Here is a 21,168-nt window from a genome sequence, read left to right as displayed (position 1 = left end):
GACAGGGATTTCTCCAAATTCACATGCTCATTCCAGAAGAAGCAGGGAAATCGAGGCAGATGACAGATGTTTGAAATTATACACAACACAACAATGTCCCACCCATTTCAAAAATGTAGCAGAAAGATTTTGTTAAAACTCTAATGTCTGGAATTTGCCTAGTGGCATGTGAGATTTTAAATTTGATTTACTGAAACGTTGAAACTGTGCGATAAGAACTGGGCCCATATTCACAAAACATTTTATCTTACCACTAAGAATTCTCCAAAATAGCAGTGAACATTTTTGCGTAGGGTGTTCGCTCAAAACCTGTTCCCAAAGATGCACAATTTTTTTTTTTTTTTTTACTAAGGAATAGAGAGAAGTCTTAAACTAAGAGCAAGGCTGGGGTTGACCTCGTTGCTATGGATGATGTCAGTGTGCTTACTAACTATGCACACAGTGATTGGCTGATAGGGGAGGGGTCAGATTTATTCATAGAAATATTGTAAGCATGATATTATGTTGACATTCAAATAAAGGTTAGTATAAAAAAAGTATATGTTCAGCTAATTGTCAGCCTCTTACATTTATGCTTTTCGTAAAAAAACAATTAGCGGATATGCATATAAACAGTTTTTTTAATTAACAAAGAATAATCATGGCTGATAGTACTACATGCACACATTAAAGAAAACCAAACTTGTTTCAAGAACAGCTGTTACTTCTTGCCCAACTGGTTAATGAAATCAAGAATATAATCAAAGGGAAATTTAGAGTTGGGATAACCTCCAAAACCAAAGGCGATATCTTTTTAAAAGCTCATTATCATCAAATGTTTCTAAAATGTTTTTGTTTCGAGGCAGTGGATACAGGCCCAGATTTTTAAAAATGTCCATGCATTGAAGGTAAGCTCTACATTGCTTGGTTTGGTTTTGTGAAAAGAATGGTGGTGGCAGCTTATGTCTCAGGGAAATTTCCACTGATTGGCTTCATTACTCTGTCTCTCATCCAGGTGGATGCTGCACACTGGTGGAGGATTCTTCTAACGCAATTAAATTCCAATTTTTTTGAGCATAACTGTGAAAAAAAAAGACCAATTCAAAAGGATTGAATAAATGTAATCGTTTCTGACTTTTAATGGATTCATGGGCAAATATTACATAATATGGTTGAATTAAGAAACGGAAATGGTTTAAAATATTAAATATTTATAGGTACTATAAAAAAAATATCTAAAATTTTCAAAGATACAGCAGTAAAAATAAACAACAATCTTACACTAATTATTCTCCGAGTTTGCACAGCAATACGGCAGGAAAAACTAAGCATTACTCAGAGGTTTTAACGCTTAAGAAATGCTGTTCGGCACATGAAACAGTGCCCAAAACCCCTCTCAACTGTGGCAGCAACATCAGTATGGCAACACACCAATGTTCAAAAAACAATGAAATATATTAGTAACAGTAATCACAATAAGCAATTAATCTGCTAAATAACATCTGCCAAGTTCATTAGCCAAACAGCAAGTCATTTACGGTTGCCAAGCAACTTGGCTTATTAATATAATATTGAATTTGTGCGGTTTGTTGGTGTGTACATTAGATGTTTCAAAAGTGCTTTTAACATGGCTTATCCAGTCAGAATTTATTGCAGGAACTACTCATTTCTGAAATGGGATTTAGCGCCATTGGCCAAACAAAATGCAACTATGATTTTTTTCCACCAATAATGTTGCCCTTAAAAAACACTGAGACTCCAGACCAAACATTTTTCAAACAGATTTTAATTCACAACTCGATAACAGTAACTAAAGATACAACACTGACATTTACAGTTTTTGAGTGTCACAGATTCAACTGGATGAAAATAAAAACTGGTTGACCGGAAACCAAATTCTCCTTGTATTTTGCATGTGAATGAAAGGGTTTTGTTTTAATGAAACCCATATATTGGTTAATTCAAACTTAAATTTATAAAAAAAAAAAATTAAATGTTTGCCTTGTGGCACCAATAAACTGCTGCATTGCCATCTTCTACTTTAGTTTGAATGAGACCTTATGAACCAAAGGCCTTAGGCATTGCGGAACGCAAACCAAACTCCCATCTCTCTTCATCCTTGACCAACCAACTTATGGATGTATGGAATGAACAACACGAACTGCAGAATTAATGACGACAATATTTTCATATTCAAGTGTTTGAGGTACGTTCAATCAATGGACAAGCTCGTCCACTTCTTGACGGGATGCTGAGAAGTCATAAAATTAAGCATTTAGATTTTTTTGCAATTCTTTGTGGTCATGGCACCAACAAAACTGTAAAGAAATGAAAAAAAAAACAGGGTTGGCACATTAAAAGAAACACTTGAGGAATTTATGAGAAGTGGAGTGCAGAAAGAAACAAGTACATTAAGAAGGAAAAGTACAAAGATTCAGTTAAATTTCACTCTTCTCAGTCTAAGGCCATTTATTTTGCCCTGAAATTAAATTAATATACAAAAGTGCCCCCAATTTGAACATTTTAGAGTCTAAAGAAAAATATCATATGCAGTCTATGCCGGCAGACTAAACATGTTATACAAAAAAAACAAAACTGGGTGACACTGACATTAGCAGGATCCAAGGACTCTACAAATTCAGTCTGTTCCAATGATCCAGTGAGACGTCAGTCCATGCCCACAGAATTCCAACACAAGAAACATTCTAGGAACTGCATAGTCATAAATAAGGGTTTGTACATCAGTCCAATCCTTCAGAAGTTAGATAAAAATACACAAAAGAAAGGTAGGTTGGGATGTGTTGGGAAAACAAAAATACTGTGAGAGTAGAAAAAAAACATCCCATCTTTGGATTATGATGTCAGTAACTACTTAATTTTGGAGGTAACTGCAATGTTTCCATCCAGAGAGAACCTAGGGTGTGTGTCCACAAAACGCAATTTGCAAAACAAGAAAAGTTAACAAAAGAGGAAACAAAAAACGATTTCCCACCAAGAGTCTATACAGAGTCAACAAGGGGATGGATCTGTATCACAGGCGACAAGTTAACTTGCAAGATTTTTTGTGCCTTCCTTCTCACCTCCTCGTCTGTGACCGAATCGTCTACTTTTATAACCTTCCATTCAAGACCATTACCATTCAGTCTAGAAACGTCTTGGCCATTGGTGAGTGTAGACTGGGACCAGTTATAGCTTTGGAAATGGAGTCTCCTCACCGAACCACTGGTCATCACATCAGCTTTACCTTTATAAATGCTACCATCTTTAAGAGCGAAACCATTTTGACAGACGACTGGGGCAGAGTCTCCAATAAGGGCATCGTCTACTTTGAACGGACATGACAAAACACGTTTGTTGTCCAAGGCAACTACATTTGATATCTGACTGCCATTTTCCGTTGGAGAGTGTGGGATTCCAGAGAGATCCGGTGGCCGTCCCAAAGCAAAACTGGGGGCGCTTTTAGAATCCGAACCAAAGTGAATTTGCAACCTTGCGGTGTGGCCTCCGGTCAACCCCTTTATGTTTGTTAGCTTGAGGCACTGCTGCGCTTGAACAGAATGTTTATCTAGCATTGCCGATCTAACATTCTGCTTAAGACTGTCCACCGAGAGATTGGTAAGCAGAATCTTGGGTTGGTTATGAAGAATGTTCTTTGCTGCTCTACTGAGCATCGCGTAATTCACATCCTTGGACTTGCTCAAAACTTTCCGCCCTCGCTTCTTGGAAGGTTTCTGCACTCTCTGAACCTTGCTGCCAATTCTGGAAGAGATTGGCTCTGTGGTGCAAGACGTGTATCCATACACATCTTTGCTCCTCAAAATCACAGGCTTGGCTCCCTCTTTCCTCAGCTCTTGAAGAAAGGACCCCATTTGTCTCTCGGTGTCCGAAAGATCCTTGGACATGGGGTTAAAGACCCTCAGGGCCTCTTCAAGGGCAGATTGTCCAGCTGGGGCAAATCTGGCCCAGGAATGGACTACCCTCCCCATGCCCTGCTCTTCACAATTCATGGTGCACCTTCACAGCTGGTATGCATAAGGACTTCAGGTGTCTGTGAATATGAAAAGGATATTAAGGTGATGAATTTAAAAAAAAAACACACATGAACTGCAGTTTATATTATCTAACACAAAGAGCAGTGTAAATTCTGCAACACTAGCACCAAATGGATTAACAAAAATATTAGTGTTTGATCAAAAAACAGGTGGTCTTGTTCCAAGCACCCAATAATGATTGAGCTAGTAGTCCAACTGGGTTATCCATAACTTGCTTGTCTGAAAAGTTTGCTGATAATTTTGATTGTATCTTCCTAGATGTAGACCTAGATCTAAACAACTTACTCTGGATCAGTCAAGATTGGCTGGGATAATTTAGTTTGGCAAAACAATGTTTTTTAGTGTTTGCTTTGGGTCAAAACAGTACTATGACTAAACTAATCACAACATTCTGGTTATGCAGTTTGAACTGTCAGTTTTTCAACAGTTCTTCAAAAGTGTACTTCAACTATAATACTCCACTAAATAATCAGTAGCTGGTAGGGCTTTTATTCCATACAATCAAAGTTGCATGAATAACCATCTCGAGAATGTTTCGCGGTTATTGACTTCAACTGTGAAATGAGCATTTACAGGTGTTCAGGCAGTTCAGGTATTAGCCTCAGGCTTAATTTCTTACAACAACGTTACCTACAGGAAGACTGGCCAATTTTATTGCAAACTGTTCTAATTCCCTTAGACATAAGAATCTCTCTAGCTATCAATGGGAAATGGATCTGAACTCACTGCTTTCCACTTCAAAACAGTTCTACAATTTCAATCAATTGCTTATTAAATACTTTGTCATGTTGTTAAGAGCAATGACTTTTGATAGACAATTTTCTGTTGTAGTTTCAACATTGCATCTACAAATGCTTAGTAATTTTTATAATTTAGGTTGTTGAACAAACATACACAGGAAATAAGACTTAACGTTACTTTTAGTCATTATTTTATTTGGGTAGCACACATATTCTGAATGTTTTCGGCAGAATTCAAATGAGCCATTTTAATCTAGATTACTTCCAAGATTACAGTGAGATTAATCTAGATTAAAGAAAAATTAATCTATGCCCACCACTAATATATAAATATTATAGTTTTAAAAAGGGAAACTTCTATATTATATTCATTTATTAAACACAGACTGATATATTTAAAATGTTTATTTCTTTTAATTTTGATTAACTAAGGAATATCCCAAATTCAGTATCTCTGAAAATTTTAATATTGTGAAAAAGTTCAATATTGAAGACACCAGGTGCCACACTCTAATCAGTTAATTAACTCAAAACACCTGACAAGGCCTTTAAATGGTCTCTCAGTGTCGTTCTGTAGGCGACACAATCATGGGGAAGACTTGACAGTTGTCCAAAAGACGACCATTGACACTTTGCACAAGGAGGGCAAGACACAAAAGGTCATTGCAAAAGAGGCTGGCTGTTCGCAGAGCTCTGTGTGCAAGCACATTATTAGAGAGGCGAAGGGAAGGAAAAGATGTGGTAGAAAAAAAAAAAACGTGTACAAGCAATAGGAATAACCGCACCCTGGAGAGGACTGTGAAACAAAACCAATACAAAAATGTGGGGGAGATTCACAAAGAGTAGACTGCAGCTGGAGTCAGTGCTTCAAGAACCACTACACACAGACATATGCAAGATATGGGTTTCAGCTGTCGCATTCCTTTTGTCAAGCCACTCTTGAACAACAGACAACATCAGAACCGTCTCGCTTCAAAAAAGGACTGGACTGCTGCTGAGCGGTCCAAATTTATGTTCTGTGATGAAATAAGAGTCCGGAGGAAGAGAGGAGAGGCACTAGAGCTGAAACAACTTATAGATTTAAATAAATTAAAATCAATTATTAAAATCGTTGTCAACTAATTTAGTCATCGATTAGTTCCTAAATAACTTTTATTTGCCGTAAGCGGCTCATTTCGCTTCTGCCCGAGCACTTTGGAAAGAAGGAGATAGCGGTGCGCCTAGCGTTTTTTTCCACGCATTTTTAGGCGCGATATGTGAACGGCCCATAAGACTTTTATTTGTGCAGATTCTCCAGTACAATGTTGTTTGCAAATGTTTAGTCGTAAAAGCTGATAACATTGCTTTTTAACAGTAAACATTTAAAGCTTTGCAAACATGTTCTGTGATCAGTTTGTCGTTTACCAGTTCATAATTCAGTCTTGCAGCCTAATTGACTGAATGAGAGAGGTAAATGTTTAAATGTATTTGAAATGCACTTTTTTACCCTAAGTATTCACTGCTCTTTTTCACACAGCAGTTTTTTTGTGTGTGTCCAATTATTTTTTCTGGACAACCTTCTGATGGATTTTACTTTAAAATGTGAGTTCCATTCAGGTTTCATGCCATTGTCACTTTTTTTTTAAGGATTGTTTATGCAGCGTAAGCTATAAAGCTGTTTCCCAGTAAATAATAAAATGCAATGTACAGCAATTTTATTCTGTTTTATCCTTATTCTTCGTGAAAATATGTTCTGAAAGATTCCTTAAGCACATTCCTTCACCACTGCCATGGTGAAAACTAGTGCTGCAACAACGCGTCGACGTCATCGATTACGTCGACTACAAAAATGCGTCGACGCGTCACACTGTTTGTTTACATCTTGCGTAATGGCATACTGGGAATGGAGAAAGTTGCATTCTATCACAAAAACTATTGAGACCATTGTTATCAAAAGAATGTGAATACTTTAAACACAGGACAAATAAAATGGCCCTTTGTTCCCTTTGTAAAACCGATATGGTGAACCACGGCAGCACAACTGCGATGTGCAAGCACCTCAGAGGAAAACATCTTGGCGCTCTCCGGTGTTGAGATTATTTAACTGGTTACCGTGTAATCTGGTGACCAACTTCCTGGTATTCCTGTGCTTGCGGCATTCTGAAAAGTTGAGATGTTTTTAACTCGATGCGGTGCGGACGCGCCTGGAAAACGACCGCGTCGCTTCCATTATAAGCGCGCTTATCGCGCTCCTACACTGGAAATAACGAACTTGAGCGTGCAATAGACGTTATATGTGAACGGCCCCTTAAAAGACAGCGCGCTGCGAGACAACAGTCACAAACCACCGAGCCACCCCGAATCAGCTCCAAATCTCTGGAAACCATGCTAAACCATAGCAGAACCCTGACTACATTTTATGGTTTGTGATGCTAAAGAACATTTCATGACGCCTCAGACAACTGTAAATTTATGGCTACTGTGGTTTAATTATAAATGCGATCATAAGCTCATATTTACCATAGTAAAATAATTTTCTTTGCCTCTTATTTTATACTGCAAAAACTTCAACCACATAAGTTGAAAATGAATAAAGGTTGAAATATTATATTAGAAGTTAGGAGTTAGAAGGAGTTTTGGTTCCTTACCGCTGTTGCCTCTGGCTTGCTTAGTTGGGGTCACTTCATTTACAGCGATATCGTTGACTTGATTGCAAATGAATGCACAGACACTATTTAACTTAACAGAGATGACATCACTGAATTCAATGATGAACTGCCATTAACTGTCATTTTGCATTATTGACATACTGTTTTCCTAATTAAATGTAGTTTAGTTGTTTTGAAAATCTTTTTTTGTTTTAAGTGCCTTATAAATAAAGATGACTTGAATGATGACACTCAACCCTACCTCTCATTCCATCCTGATGATTCGAAGTTAGCTGCTCGCTTCTCAGTTTTTCTAATAGAAATTTGATGCTGGATGAAGGACCATCACCTTCAGCTCAACCTTGCTAGACCGAACTGCTTGTGGTTCCATCATACCCATTGTTTCATCACAGAAACAGCCAGAATCCTCGGAAATATGACTGATGATCAGCTGACTTTGTCAGACCACATTGCTAAAACTGCCCGGTCCTGCAGATTTACTTTATTCAACATTATGAAGATCAGGCCGTTTCTTTCTAAACATGCTGCTGCTTTTGTTGATTTTGATTGCTTCCATGGATGAACTATGCCTTTACACGTTGAAAGCATACCAAGACAAAATATTGCTTTCACCTTTGAACAACTGATGGAAAATGAATTCACAAATATCTGACTAAACCTGAAGAATGACAGACACAGGTACTCGCACATGCTTATTTGATATTTCTGTCCATTTAGACTTCAAAACGTCAAAATGGTACACAGATTTTTAATAGGAATTAAAAATGCAGTTCATCACCTCTTAAATTATAAAGTTTCTATGAATGACCCTTTTAACATGAAAATATTAGCATGACTTATGACTCATTTCCCCAAAATGTGTCTTTAATACAAGTACATTTTGTCTTACAGCAGTTGGCAGATTTTTAATTTGTTTTCAGGCATAAACAAGTTAAAGTGAAAAGATCTGCCAGTGCAGTTCGACAAAACACCAGATACAATCTATAAAGACAAGTTTTAATATCCCAAGCAGCATTGCTTCTCAAGTAAGTTTATGAAATCCATGATGATTGATGATTCAAATCATAATGTCTAAGGAATCCATTTGGGACATGATACTCAAAATTCTAAGAAATAATTCACAATACCTACATCACAGAGACTACTTCATTATTAAGCAATGAAGAAGAAAATCCACACATTGGTGTTGCCTAAACACTAGGGTGACGAAGCCCTTACCTAGAGTAATCCTACAGAATATAGGTTTCAAAGAACAGATAAATTTTTCACTTTCAAAAATAAGATCTGTCTGTCTGATGAATTCACTCAATAAAAATGGATGACCAGACAAAAACACATTGGCACTGAAGAACAATGATATCCAAAGTACGAATACTCACTTTGCTACCAACCAATATTTTATATCAAGACAGACATGTCACCATCGTATTGATGAAATAGAACTGTTTCGCTCTTGGTTTTAATAAAGATCTTTTGCTGGACCAATTGTTCTGCAGCTCGCGTTATTACCAACTTAACCAATTAAATTCATGCAATTCACAGAATGACCACAAATGACAACAATCAGCGCCATGCTCTGAATCTGCAAGGTAAAAGTATCAGACTAGACTACTTTTAGGTTAAAGAGCCACACAGATGTGAAATCAAAAATTACCTGTATTACAGTGTATGATGTAGCTGTCCATCAGTGTAAACAATGTTCAAAGTAATTAAACCAAAAAGTACACGATTTATAAAGTTATTGGCTTCTAAAGTAAGGAGTCGACTCTGAATCGCTGAAACAAGTCGTTATAGATTTCAAATCTTTTGCCCATCTCTATGTACGTCACTAGGAACACTTTGCATAATAATCTCCACCTACCTTCTTGGGAGAAACAAAACTCTGACCTGCCCCACCCCCACACACAGACGCTCTGGTTGGTGTGATAGCATCATGTCGGGGAGACAGTGTGTTTTTAATTGTAAAGGCAAGTTTGTTTTATTTTCACTGCCAAAGAATGAAGATCAGAAGAACCAATGGCTAAAATTCATTTTCACCACAATACCAGAGCAGTACAACAAATCCCTTTTGTTCTGTTCACAACATTTCACTGATGACTGCTTTTCTAATCTCGGTGAGTACAAGGCTTGATTTTCAAAGCGTTTGGTCATAAAAGAGGGTTCATTACCAACTTTATTTAGACCAACGAGCATCTCCGAATCACAACGCGAAGTATGATTATGAAGTTATGTGTTTGTTTTCTCCCGAGCATCTTATCAGTGTGTGTGCTGTCTGCAGCCTTTGTCTGCGCTGATCTTCATTTACAAACACGTCATTAAAATGAAGTGTTACTCCGTGAATACTCAACGAAGAGACATGAGAGAGATATCTATAGAAAGCTTGACATGTCTTCTTTAAAACTAAATAAGTGCTGCTAACAGATATTCTGTGATAAAGTAATCCATATGAAAACAACGCGATATCCGTTTTTCACATCTCCCTTCATTATATCTAATGTGACAATGCCCCCGCGCTAAACGCGCTATTCAGATTCAAACTGAAGCGCGCAGTTTCAATACACCCACACAGAAGAAAAATCAGCGAGACTGTTCAAGTTTTTTATTTTACTGTTTGCTTTGCGATGAGAGGAATAAGACATAATTCACCCCAGAAAGATGCTAACGCATTGTTTACCATGGAGGTGTGTACGGAACAACCAATCAAACCTGACTATGTTAGTTGACCAATCAGAACACAGTATGCTACCGAAAGGTGGGGTTTAAGGAAACTGAATCTTTTGAACAGCTTCCCGCGAACTGTTTTGGGATCTCTGAGAATTGAGTTAATTTTAAAATGATATTTTGACAAAATGACAATGTTTTTTAACCTTGGATGGATTTAAACCTGTTGTACAGGACTTATAAACAGTGATAGGAAGCTTAGAATTTCATCTTTCTGGCTCTTTAAAGAAAAAAGGTGACCATTTATAGGGTTGTGCTTATGGATAATAATATTGTATATTGATGATAGGGCTGGGATAAACTATTATTTTTTAAACGATTAATCTAGCGATTATTTTTTCGATGCATCGATTAATCTAACGATTATTTTTTCAGACCGATTCGATTTCGATTATCTCCCCATTAATTGACTACTAACAATTTATACAAGTTTATTTACATATCTGAATGAAAAAAACATGAATTCCTTAACATTGCAATATATGTTTATTGCTCTTAAAATTGCAAAATAAAAGACTGACTAAGAATGCATTACTTTGCACTTGTATAGAGAGATAGCATTCAATAAAACCTTGAAGCCTTGAAAACACATAGCTTACTGAAACAAGCTTACTGAACACATAGGGCCTAGCTTACTGAAAAAAAGTTCTTCTTTCAGATGAAAATAACAACAACTTGATGTCTAGCATTCAATAAAAAAGGTCACCCAAAATACTTGTTTAGAGCAATTGAAAGAATACAGTAACCAATGTAAACTTGAGGGCTTTAAGCTAATACAGAGATTGCTTTTCCAAAAAAAAAAAATATATATATATATTAACAGTGTGAGCCAGCAGCCTGTCATGGAGAAAAAAAAAAAATCTCCAAATGCTCCACGTGAAACCTTGGCATTCCGCTCTTTTTCTATCGTGTCTAATGATTTTGGTTAATATGAACGAGGTAGAGATATAGAGAGAGAGAGAGAGAGAGAGAGAGAGTGCAAGACAGCGCTCGTGTAGTTTGAAGACTGTGAGCGTGCGTGAAACTTTGGTGTTTCGCACTTTTTCTATCGTGTTTAATGATTTTGATTAATATGCACAAGGGAGAGAGAGAGCAAGAAGCGCTTGTGATGTTTGAAGACTGTGAGTGCGCGCTCAGCCGGGGCTCTCTCTCGTACGCGCCCTGTCAGGCGCAGCAGTCATTCTATTCTACATCACTCATCGATCAAATAAGGCTTTGACAGCCGCCAAAAAAAAAAAGATCAATGCAGAAAAACCACTGGATTGGTTATATAATGTTGGACAGAATGTTGATCCGGCCATCGCGTATATTCAGCGCACATAAAGTAAACGTTTTGCAAGCGTTTTTTAAAGAAATATATATTTTTTTTTTTACAAGGTTATGCGTTATATAACCAATCACACACAATTCCGTTGAACTTATGAATTCAATGGCTAATCAAAGGCATTCAGATGAGTCATCACTGAAACACCGGAGTATTGTAGTTCAGTGTGCACTCACTGACTGAATTCTGGCCTTTCGCAAATTCTTTCATCATAAACAAAGTGCATGCAATGTAAGTATAATAGATAGCTTCACTGCTTAGCGGTGTGTTCTATGGCTGTGACGGTATCAGATTTTTACCACCGTGGTAGGTAAGGACCAAGGTGCCTTAAAATAAATATTAAAATAAAAATAAAAAACATTAGTTGCAAAAACTTGTAACAATAGCCTGGCCCTTGTCCGACAGCTTCTCATAATTACTGGCCCAAGTCCGACCTGAGTCTGAGTCTTTTCTCTCGCTCTCTTTCCCATTACACACAGCTGTTGTTCCAGCCATTAAAATAGCTCAGTTTTCTTTTGAAAGCAAAGTGGTTATATTTCTTTTCGTTTCTTTATAGAGTTAATTTAGAAATATATGTTTAGAACATTTATTGTTTGTAAAAGGTTTTTAAGTAACGACAAAGCAGCCAGGAGAAGACATTGAGTTAATCATAGCCTCTGTTCTCAAATCATCACGACTTGCCTAAAATAAAATAATCAAGCATATCACAATTTGTGGCCGACTGATATGGGTTTTTTAGGGAGCTGATACCGATGCCGATATTAGGGAGCAAAAAAGATAAATACCGACATTCCTCATTACGGAAATAAGGCCCTACTTATGTAGCAAACTAGTATGATAAGCTCACTATGGGAGTTAAAGACGAGGACATTGTTGTTTATTTACTTGGCATTGAGTCTTTCTAAAAAGGGGACAACTTAGCGTTAAATCACCATTCAACAGACTCAAGCCCCCACTGGACTGCCATCTATTGGACTGCAGAAAGATACTATTCTATCTGCTACGTTACTTACTGTACTGACAAACTGTGCCTGCGCTGCAACAAGCCACAACAAAGCGACCATTGAAAATCATTTGAACTTTGTGTCAGCGTGTCATAAATAGAACAGGGCATCAGTTTACTAAAGCCAGTGCAGAAAACTATTTGACGAACGGCGTGAGAAAATACAATAGAATTCTATTGTATTTTGTTGCGCTGCGTGATGTGATGTGATGTGACTGATGTGATAAATTCTGGGCAGCGGCACGGCCGGTATAAACACCAGCACTGACTGAGTGGTCGTGATCAGTTCCGATGGCCATAATACAGACTTTAATGTGCCGCAGACATAAGCAGTGATGTGCAAATCAGCTGTAGTCTCTAACGTAACTGAATCTGCTGTTAAAAATGAGCCATCTATTCATCATATCATCAGGCAAAACTAAGAATTGGAATCACTGTTATGTGACGATCGAGTATAGGTGCAGGTGGGTGGCAGGCGGATAATTTGAAGCAGCGGACTTGTGTGAAGTTTGAGCTTATCTGCGTATCTCTACACTACAATGGAGTTCAATCGCAAACAATGAAGCAGACTCTGCTGGACAAACTAAGTAATTACCCCATTCATTCATTTAATCTGCATTATATGTTCTGAGAAACAAAATAAATAATATTATATCAGCAGCATATTCGCCAACACCGATATATCGGTAACAGGCTCAAACTGGCTGATAATCTCTAATTTGTGCTCTAATCAAAATGTCAGTTTAAATGTTTAACCTAGATGTCAGCTATTAGATGTACTCTACATTCTTTTGTGCAGAAAGTAGAAACCAAGTGCGCATTGATGTACATGGAGGCGCCGGTGTGATCACTTGCAAACAACTTTTTGTGCTCATAAAAAGGTAAGAGTAATATATTATCCGGAACTATAAAGGGTCTATATTTATTTGTATGCATTCACAATATCAGCAAAACATTGTGCTTCTATAAAATAAAGAAAACAGAATGCGCTTTCTGAAGTCTCTGTGTTGAACAAGAGCGCTTCACAAAAATGAACTGAAATTCAACAAACTGCCTCACAGACATGATATAGGCTATCTATAGAAAACTTTCATTACTTTACTTTATTGCTTTAAAACAAAATAATTCAAATCGAAAACAAAAACCCTTGATGTAGGCTAATCCATAAAGATGCATTTTTCTCAAAATATATCCAATGAGGAAATACCATGTCAGGATTAACAACATCTTTGGAAAATGGACTCAGAAAATATTTTTATAAATAATTTAAATAATATCAAGAATCAGGAATAAACTCATATAACATCGGCTGGCCTGTTTTCTTGCTTTCCTGTAAAAACAACAAAAAACATTGGATTGTCAGTATGCAAATGTTTGCACCTGGTGCGAATGGAACCGCTCACAAGTGTTCAGTCAGTGTTGCAAAAGTGTCTTGTTTAACCACTTCAATTTTCAAAGGTTTATGTAAATTGTGTTTCTGACATGTTTTGACAAGATCGAAAAACATTTTGGATCTTATTTACACTTGTTTAGCCCCATTCAACAAATTAATGTTAATGCTAGGTGTTAACCATCAATGAAGTACACTAGCTAAAAGACTCAAGTCGTTTGCACCCACTCCATTCAATTTTCAAATGTAAATGAAGTTCAAAACTGAAAGCTGGTGAAAAATCAGATTGCAAGATAGCTTAATATGCATCCTTTGTTATCTTAGCGTACTGACTGTTTTTAAGTATAGTAGACTACCTATCACACTAAAATGAATTTTCCCCAAACTAAATGCACATATTGTCCAGACATGTAGGCTAGAACTATCGGGGAAGAGAATGAATCGATAACAAGAAATTACTGGTCAGTGAGGTTTGTCTATTTGCAAAAATTCATACTGTACTCTGTCATCAACAGAATGTTCATCCTGGGTGTGAATAGTTCCTTTGTAATACATTGTTCCTATTCAAAATTTTGTTTGTGGTGAAAACAGGGCTATTGAACTCTAGTCCTGAGTGCCAAACACACCTGAAAAAATAAACTTATCAAAGTCTTCATGATTAGCTGAACATAAGAGGCAGCTGTTTTTTTTTTTTAGATGAGTGTTGGAACTAAATGCTGCAGAAAATTAAAGTATGCAAGCACTTCTAGCTATGAAAGCTAGTTGCTTTTCCATCAATACTACTTACTTTTACTGTCATCTTCCTCGTTTGACGAAATTGATGAGAAAGTTGAAAGTTGCTACTTACTGGGGAAAATGTAAAAAAAAATAATTGTACGTTTTGTAAAGAGATTTTTTTTTTTAATCGCCACAAACAACCCTCTACATTGTGAATAAATCACTTGCATATGCGACTAAATCTTTACTTGGGTGACTAAATGATGTCTAATATTAACCAATGGCTAATTAATTTTACAGATTTTACTCACCAGTATGAGTTTGAGGCTAAGTGAAAGTTTAGCACTGATATATTTTCACTCGCCAAACACTGTCCGTCAGGCGATCTGCAATATTTTTCAGTGCAACACGCCTGTATTTGATGTACCATAAACTCTAGTGTAAAGGCGCAAGACTCGCCATTGTCGCATTGTCTCACAAACACACACACAGAGAGAGAATTGACGCGCTACATGTAAACGATATAGTCTATTGTATTTTCCTGTAAAAAAAAAAAAATGGTATTCCTTTGGATTTCTTCAGCCTAATTAAGACCTGCCGGTTTCTTTGGTAGTGGGCAGAGCTAATGCACAACGGCAATCTCTACACACAAGTCTACACACACAGCAGTGAACACACACCCGGAGAAGTGGGCAGCCATTTATGCTGCGGCACCCGGGAAGCAGTTGGGGATTCGGTGCCTTGCTCAAAGGGCACCTCAGTCGTGGTATTGACAAGACTTGAACCAAACTCTCGAACCATTAGGCCACAGCTTATACCTGAAAGTACCATTAGGTGCTTTCATATACATTAGGTACTTTTGATCTCTGAAAGTACAATCAGGTACTTTCAGATATTTAAAAAATACATTTTATAAACTGCAAACTATATTATATACTGTACATTATATGGCAGTCGGTTGAGTAAACAAAAAAATTACCAGCCAATGGAGATTCAACTGCCAAGGGTGTCCGTAGAGGGTTGTAAACACAACAGCACCTTTTAAGTGTTCAACAGAACTCACAATTTTTTTGGCCAAACATTAAAGAGGTCACATGATGTTGCTAAAAAGAACATTATTTTGTGTATTTGGTGTAATGAAATGGGTTTATGCAAAGTAAAAAAAAAAAAAACATTTTCCACAATGTACATTATTGTTTCTCCTCTATGCCACGCCTTTCTGAAAAGAATAGATTTTTACAAAGCTCAATGGTCTGAAAAGCGAGGTGTGCTCTGATTGGCCAGCTATCCAGTGCATTGTGATTGGCCAAACACCTCAGGCGTGTGATGAAAATGTTATGCCCCTTACTATACTGTGATGTTGTGTGTCCCTGAGAATGCCGCTCCACCTGAACCAGTGTTGCCAAATCCGCAGTAGTTTTTCCATGTCCGCTGGTCAAAGCGACCCCAATCTCGATAACATTATATTTAGCCCCTAAAATGCCAATGTTACAAAGGCAACCCTGCCAAAAAAAAACGTGTATTTTAACCCAGGGACACAATTTTTATCGGGGAACCTCCTGGAAACGCGATTGGGCTAGTTTTGGGCTAGTTTTGAGAAGAAACTGGGCAGGATTTGTTGTGAAAACCTGGCAACTCTGATCTGAACGCACATGCTGGAGAGATACACTACTAATGACAGGAGTGCCTTTACTGAGGAGATGCACATGAAAATCGCATTCTATTTTTTGCACAGTCCTAATCCTCACACACGGACAAGTGTGACATTATATACCTCTGTAAATAAATGCAATTTAAATCCATGTCTCACACGCTTCAATGCACTTTGAATAGAACATATACATTCGCTTCGAACTGGAATCATGGTGGAATATCCGGTGATGTCCACTTCTCAGGGCACTTACGTTCGAATAGAACAAATGTCTGAAGCGATAAGAGGAACATACAAAATGTGCAGAGCAGTGCGGGGTGAGTACTGGAATTGAGAACCACCGACTTAACTAAACTGTATTTTTATGCTTTGCACCTCGCCGTACTGTCTAGACCTAAAACCATGTCTGCATTTGTGATCGTAGAAACGACCAACAAGGGCTACTCTACACGACTCAAAACTTGCGTTTGAATCATCAGTGCCAAATCTTTTAAATATGTAAATGTACTTACAGACTGTGAGTCAGAACAGCCGGCAATGTAGTCTACTCTCCCAAGATCAGGAGAACAGTACTCCATAAAATGCACTGCATTTGAATATTTGTGTTGAACAGTGTTGTAAATTAGGGCTGTGACTGTTGCTATGACAACTGCGGTTGTCAACCGCCGCCAGCAGTAGTGTAAGCTTTATAGCAGGCATAATATGAAGTTTTTAGGTTGCGTATTTACTGACGGAAGTGCTAAAATAAACACGAGCTGATGGGTTAAATCGGGTGTGTTAGAGGAGTCAGCCAGTCATGGGTTTCAGAGATGTATATAAATATATAAATATGCACATAGTTTATTTTGCGGTCTGATAAGAAAAGATAAGCACAAGGGTAGCGCAAAAGCGCCTTTAAGCATGTAATTGAAGACCACGCGCTGCAAGCACAGGAGCGATTCCACACTCGCTTGACTGGCGCCTAGCACTGAAGTGAAGTGCGCGTCTGAAATGTCTCTCATTCTGCGTCTAAATAAATTAACTTCTTGTCAAGAGAAATTGACAGAAGCACCAGTTGTGAGTGGGGTCTATGCAGAATATGCAGAATCTGGAAAAAATGAATCGCCTGCATTGACGTGCTAATTTTGACACCACTAATATATTTATACATACATTTTTTATATATCTTTATACAAACATATATATATCTCAACCACCGGCGGTTTACACCCTACTGTAAATACAACTTAACCACCTGATTTCTAGTCGTGACCTCTTTTAGAAGATCAAATAAAGTAATTTCGTTTTCACAAGGAAACGCACACAACATGGCGGCAGCAACAGCAAGAATAAAAGTTCATTCAATCATTTTAGTGTGTATTATCATCTGTAAAATCTAGAAAATGTAGCTAGTTTTCAGAAAATAATCAGATGTTAAGAGATGTTCACACTCAATGCACTGCAGCATTATAAAAACTGGAGTGCAACACAAGGTGAGTTGAAAGGCTTTTTATATTTGTGATTTAACGGAAGTAGCGAAAGATTTTTTTTTATAAAGTAACAGACATTTGAACAAATTATTTTCCAAAAAGAAAAAAAATTTTGGTTAGGGATAGTTCTATCTATTGTTGACTGGATGAAAGCAGGTGTGAATCAGTTCGCAGTCAATTGCAAGAAAGGGGTGTGGTTTAAGTACACCAAACGATTTGAAGTTTCATTAGGTCTATTCCACTGGGAAAAAAAATTAATAAAAAACGAAGCAAAAAACAAAAACAAACATTAATTGTTCACCATAAAGATTCATTTAATTTAGAAAATATATAATTTTGTAAACTTCAGCTTCATTTAAATTTCTTGCCGACTTTAACTGCCATTCTGTTATATGTCAACATTATACATTTTACCCAACCTCCAAATTCATTAGATCAGTCCTTTGTCTTAAAAATTACACTGGGCTGCCATGTTGGTTTTCAAAACATCCAGCATATTGTGGTGCGAAATGCTTTGTAACGGCGAAAAACGAATATTTGCGGCATAAAAGTATAAAATTATAAAATATAACACTTCGTGAATAGACTCCTAAAACCCTCTAATCACATGTTTTCGCGATGTTTACAGATTAGATAAAGCAAATTTGTTATTTAAAAAAAAATCATCAGATAGTTATTCCAAATAAGAATGCAGCTCTAATTTTTTTGGCAATGGGATATTGCTATGAGTGATCACTAATTAAGCTAATTGCATCGAAACACAAAATTATTGTAAATTCAAATCTGTAAAAAAGTAATTTCCCTACATAAATAAAAAATCTGGCAAATTATAATAATTTTACACCGTTAAACTGAAAAATAGGCATGCCTTTTGTTTCAAGGTTGTTGTTGTTATTTTGTAATGAAATCTATACTTTAAATCTATGTCTGTGTTTAAATTCACAACACACACTTGAATACAGACACCTTTTTCTGGCAACGTTAGCTAGATCGCGCAGCGCCCTGAACTGCGATACTTCACGAGGTTTGACGTAGTCGAGCGCATACGAAAATACACAGATCCGGTCTTTACACGCTAAATTAATCTTCCTTAGCAACCAAAGCGTTAAAGCAGATCGAGTGATATGCAAGAGGCGAAGTGACACTGCGAAACCACAGGTTTGTAGCAGCAAACGTCGATAATTTAGAATTACATTCAATAACATTTCAAATGGCGATGCAACAATACAATAGAGGAACGTTCAGCTGGCGAAAATGGGAGATAAACATTCGTCTTATACTTACCGGTTGAATACTGCCTCGCATACGGATTGAATAAAAACGTTTCAAACACAACAGATGTATTTCAGCCCCACTTAGGGTGTCTAATGTTACTTGAGAAAAACTAATACGCAAAAAAGCAGGCTAAAATGTAGTTGAGGATAAGCCATACACGGTACGTGTCTTAATGGCGAACATGCTTGAAGTAAATGTCACACAGCAGTGAGACCGCGCTTTCTCCTACAAATGAATAAATATTTTTTTAAAACATGTCTTACCTTTTACCGAGTCCCTTCTGCGAGGATTGAAATGAGAGCTGCCGAGCTCTCTGCCATGAAACAAAAAATGGCTCTCAAAGCTTCAGAGGGAGCGTTTCGGAGTGGCTGACTGAAGAAGGGGCGGAGCCATCGCGAAAATAGCTAGCTAGCTAGATTAAAAATTGTTTAGGTGCAAAAGAAGATTTTCATGTTGTTGTGGACAATGGTGCAGAAATATTTATGTAACATAAAAGTAAAAAAAAAACAGACCACAGACCATTACATTATTAAACATTTATTTATAGTGTTATTATTAATATAGCCACGAACTGTCATAAATAACTTGATAACATATGTATAAAATATATGTAAATATATATTTAATAATAATAATAAAAAAACATCACAAAAGGGTGATTATATTCCTACAGGATTTGCAGTTGGTAGTGGGGGATGGGTGAGCAGGAGCCCAACCCCCACAAATGGGATTGAAGTATGCTCGACAATAATGATAGGAATGTTGGTTGGAATTTACAACGATGTACTTGGAAAATACAAAAGAACACCACTAGAAGTTGGACTTCCAATCACGTTTTTCACATATTTTGCTGAAATGTGGTCATATGACATCACATTAACATGGCGGCTTTCTTGAGCACCAACAATAATTAATCAAACTTCCCAAACACAACCTCTTCAGCCAATATTTGTAAAGCCTTCTAAAAGAACCACAACAAAATATCCCCCATATTGAAAATTGTAGACCTTCATGCCATACTACCATTGCATCGTTTATCCTCAACAATTTGGTTGCTAGGTTTTTTTTAGGTTTTTTTTTTATGATAATGAACCGCAATGCTAATGATAGCATATTGTTTTCTTATGCAAACATTTAGCGGATAATAGAATGTTTTTATGTTCAAAAGTTGGAAATTTCAAGAGGGAATATCATATAGCATAGGCCCTGTCCACACAAACATGGTTATCTTTAAAACTGCAGTTTTTCTACGCAGTTTGGCTGTTTGTCCACATGTGAACGCACATGTAAACACAGTGCCAGGTCACTGATACCGAACATTTTTGAAAACTCCTGCCAGGTTGAGGGTTTCCAAAAAATCTGGTTACAGAGTTATCGTCTAGACAGCGAAACCGAAGTTTTTGGGTTTTTACATCAGAGCCTGCACTTTTATCTCCACCTACTTGAAACTTTTTCAGGCTTCTGATTGGCCAACATGGCTTTACCGTTTAGATTATAGCGCCACCTGTTGGTTTGGCATGCTCTTGACAGTGCATCATAGCATGTGTTTGCGTTTCCATGTGGATGGAGATTTTTTTAAAACAGAAGAAGGAAAAGTTCTGTTTATAAAAATACCCATGGTATGGAGTGGTACTAGTCAACTAGAGTTTTTCTAGTTTATGCAATACGGAAGCTAACTCTGGCTTTATTAGAAGATTCTAATTCAAATTATTTTTATCTTTGGTATGGAGGGACATCCTCTCAGTCCTTCTGATGGCGGCCATTTTATGGTTTGGTGAATGGGTCAATGCCAGTCAACACAGGACATGCTCTGCAATGAAGAAAGCTTAAATAATATACACAAGTGAACAAAACGAAACACATTTAATTGTACATGGGATATTATAGTATTCGCTGAGTTGTAATGAACATGATACTGTATCTCTAAGGAAGCATTAGCACCTTAGCATTAGCTTTCTTTGCTCCTTTTGCAGGCAGTTGGTGTAGTTGCAGCATCTACCAGCAGGAGCTGATGCCACCATGCTAACCAGCTCAACCTTGGCCATTTAGCTTGCCCAGTAATGGCAGAAAGGCATCACTGGTGGGGTGCACAACATTCAGTAACTGGATTATTCTAATCATGCTGTTTGTTGAGGTGTCCTGCCAATTTCCTTAATTAAGACCAGCTAGGCCAAAGATGAAAAGAGAATAGTGGAAGAG

At 37.2% G+C, this 21,168-nt stretch overlaps 1 protein-coding gene across 2 annotated transcripts; it reads right to left on the bottom strand.

Moving 5' to 3' along the window:
- Positions 1 to 1,747: 1,747 nt before the first annotated feature.
- On the bottom strand, positions 1,748 to 19,331 carry LOC127988296 (coiled-coil domain-containing protein 71-like). Of its 2 annotated transcripts, none has more exons than XM_052590957.1 (2): positions 19,233 to 19,331; positions 1,748 to 4,027 (listed from the first exon to the last, which is right to left on the bottom strand). In XM_052590957.1, the coding sequence occupies exon 2, from the start codon at positions 3,984 to 3,986 to the stop codon at positions 2,979 to 2,981; it is 1,008 nt and encodes a 335-aa protein (XP_052446917.1). In that variant the 5' UTR covers positions 3,987 to 4,027; positions 19,233 to 19,331; the 3' UTR covers positions 1,748 to 2,978. The 2 variants fall into 2 exon arrangements, with proteins under 2 accessions (XP_052446917.1, XP_052446918.1); XM_052590958.1 differs by lacking the exon at positions 19,233 to 19,331 and adding an exon at positions 18,979 to 19,162.
- Positions 19,332 to 21,168: the final 1,837 nt, after the last annotated feature.

Source organism: Carassius gibelio, chromosome B22 (assembly GCF_023724105.1).
Source record: "Carassius gibelio isolate Cgi1373 ecotype wild population from Czech Republic chromosome B22, carGib1.2-hapl.c, whole genome shotgun sequence".
NCBI lineage: Eukaryota > Metazoa > Chordata > Actinopteri > Cypriniformes > Cyprinidae > Carassius > Carassius gibelio.
This window is presented reverse-complemented; position numbering and strand designations above follow the sequence as displayed.

Excerpts from the sequence above, each read along its gene's own strand:
- LOC127988296 (XM_052590957.1), bottom strand. The coding sequence starts at position 3,986 with ATGAATTGTGAAGAGCAGGGCATGGGGAGGGTAGTCCATTCCTGGGCC.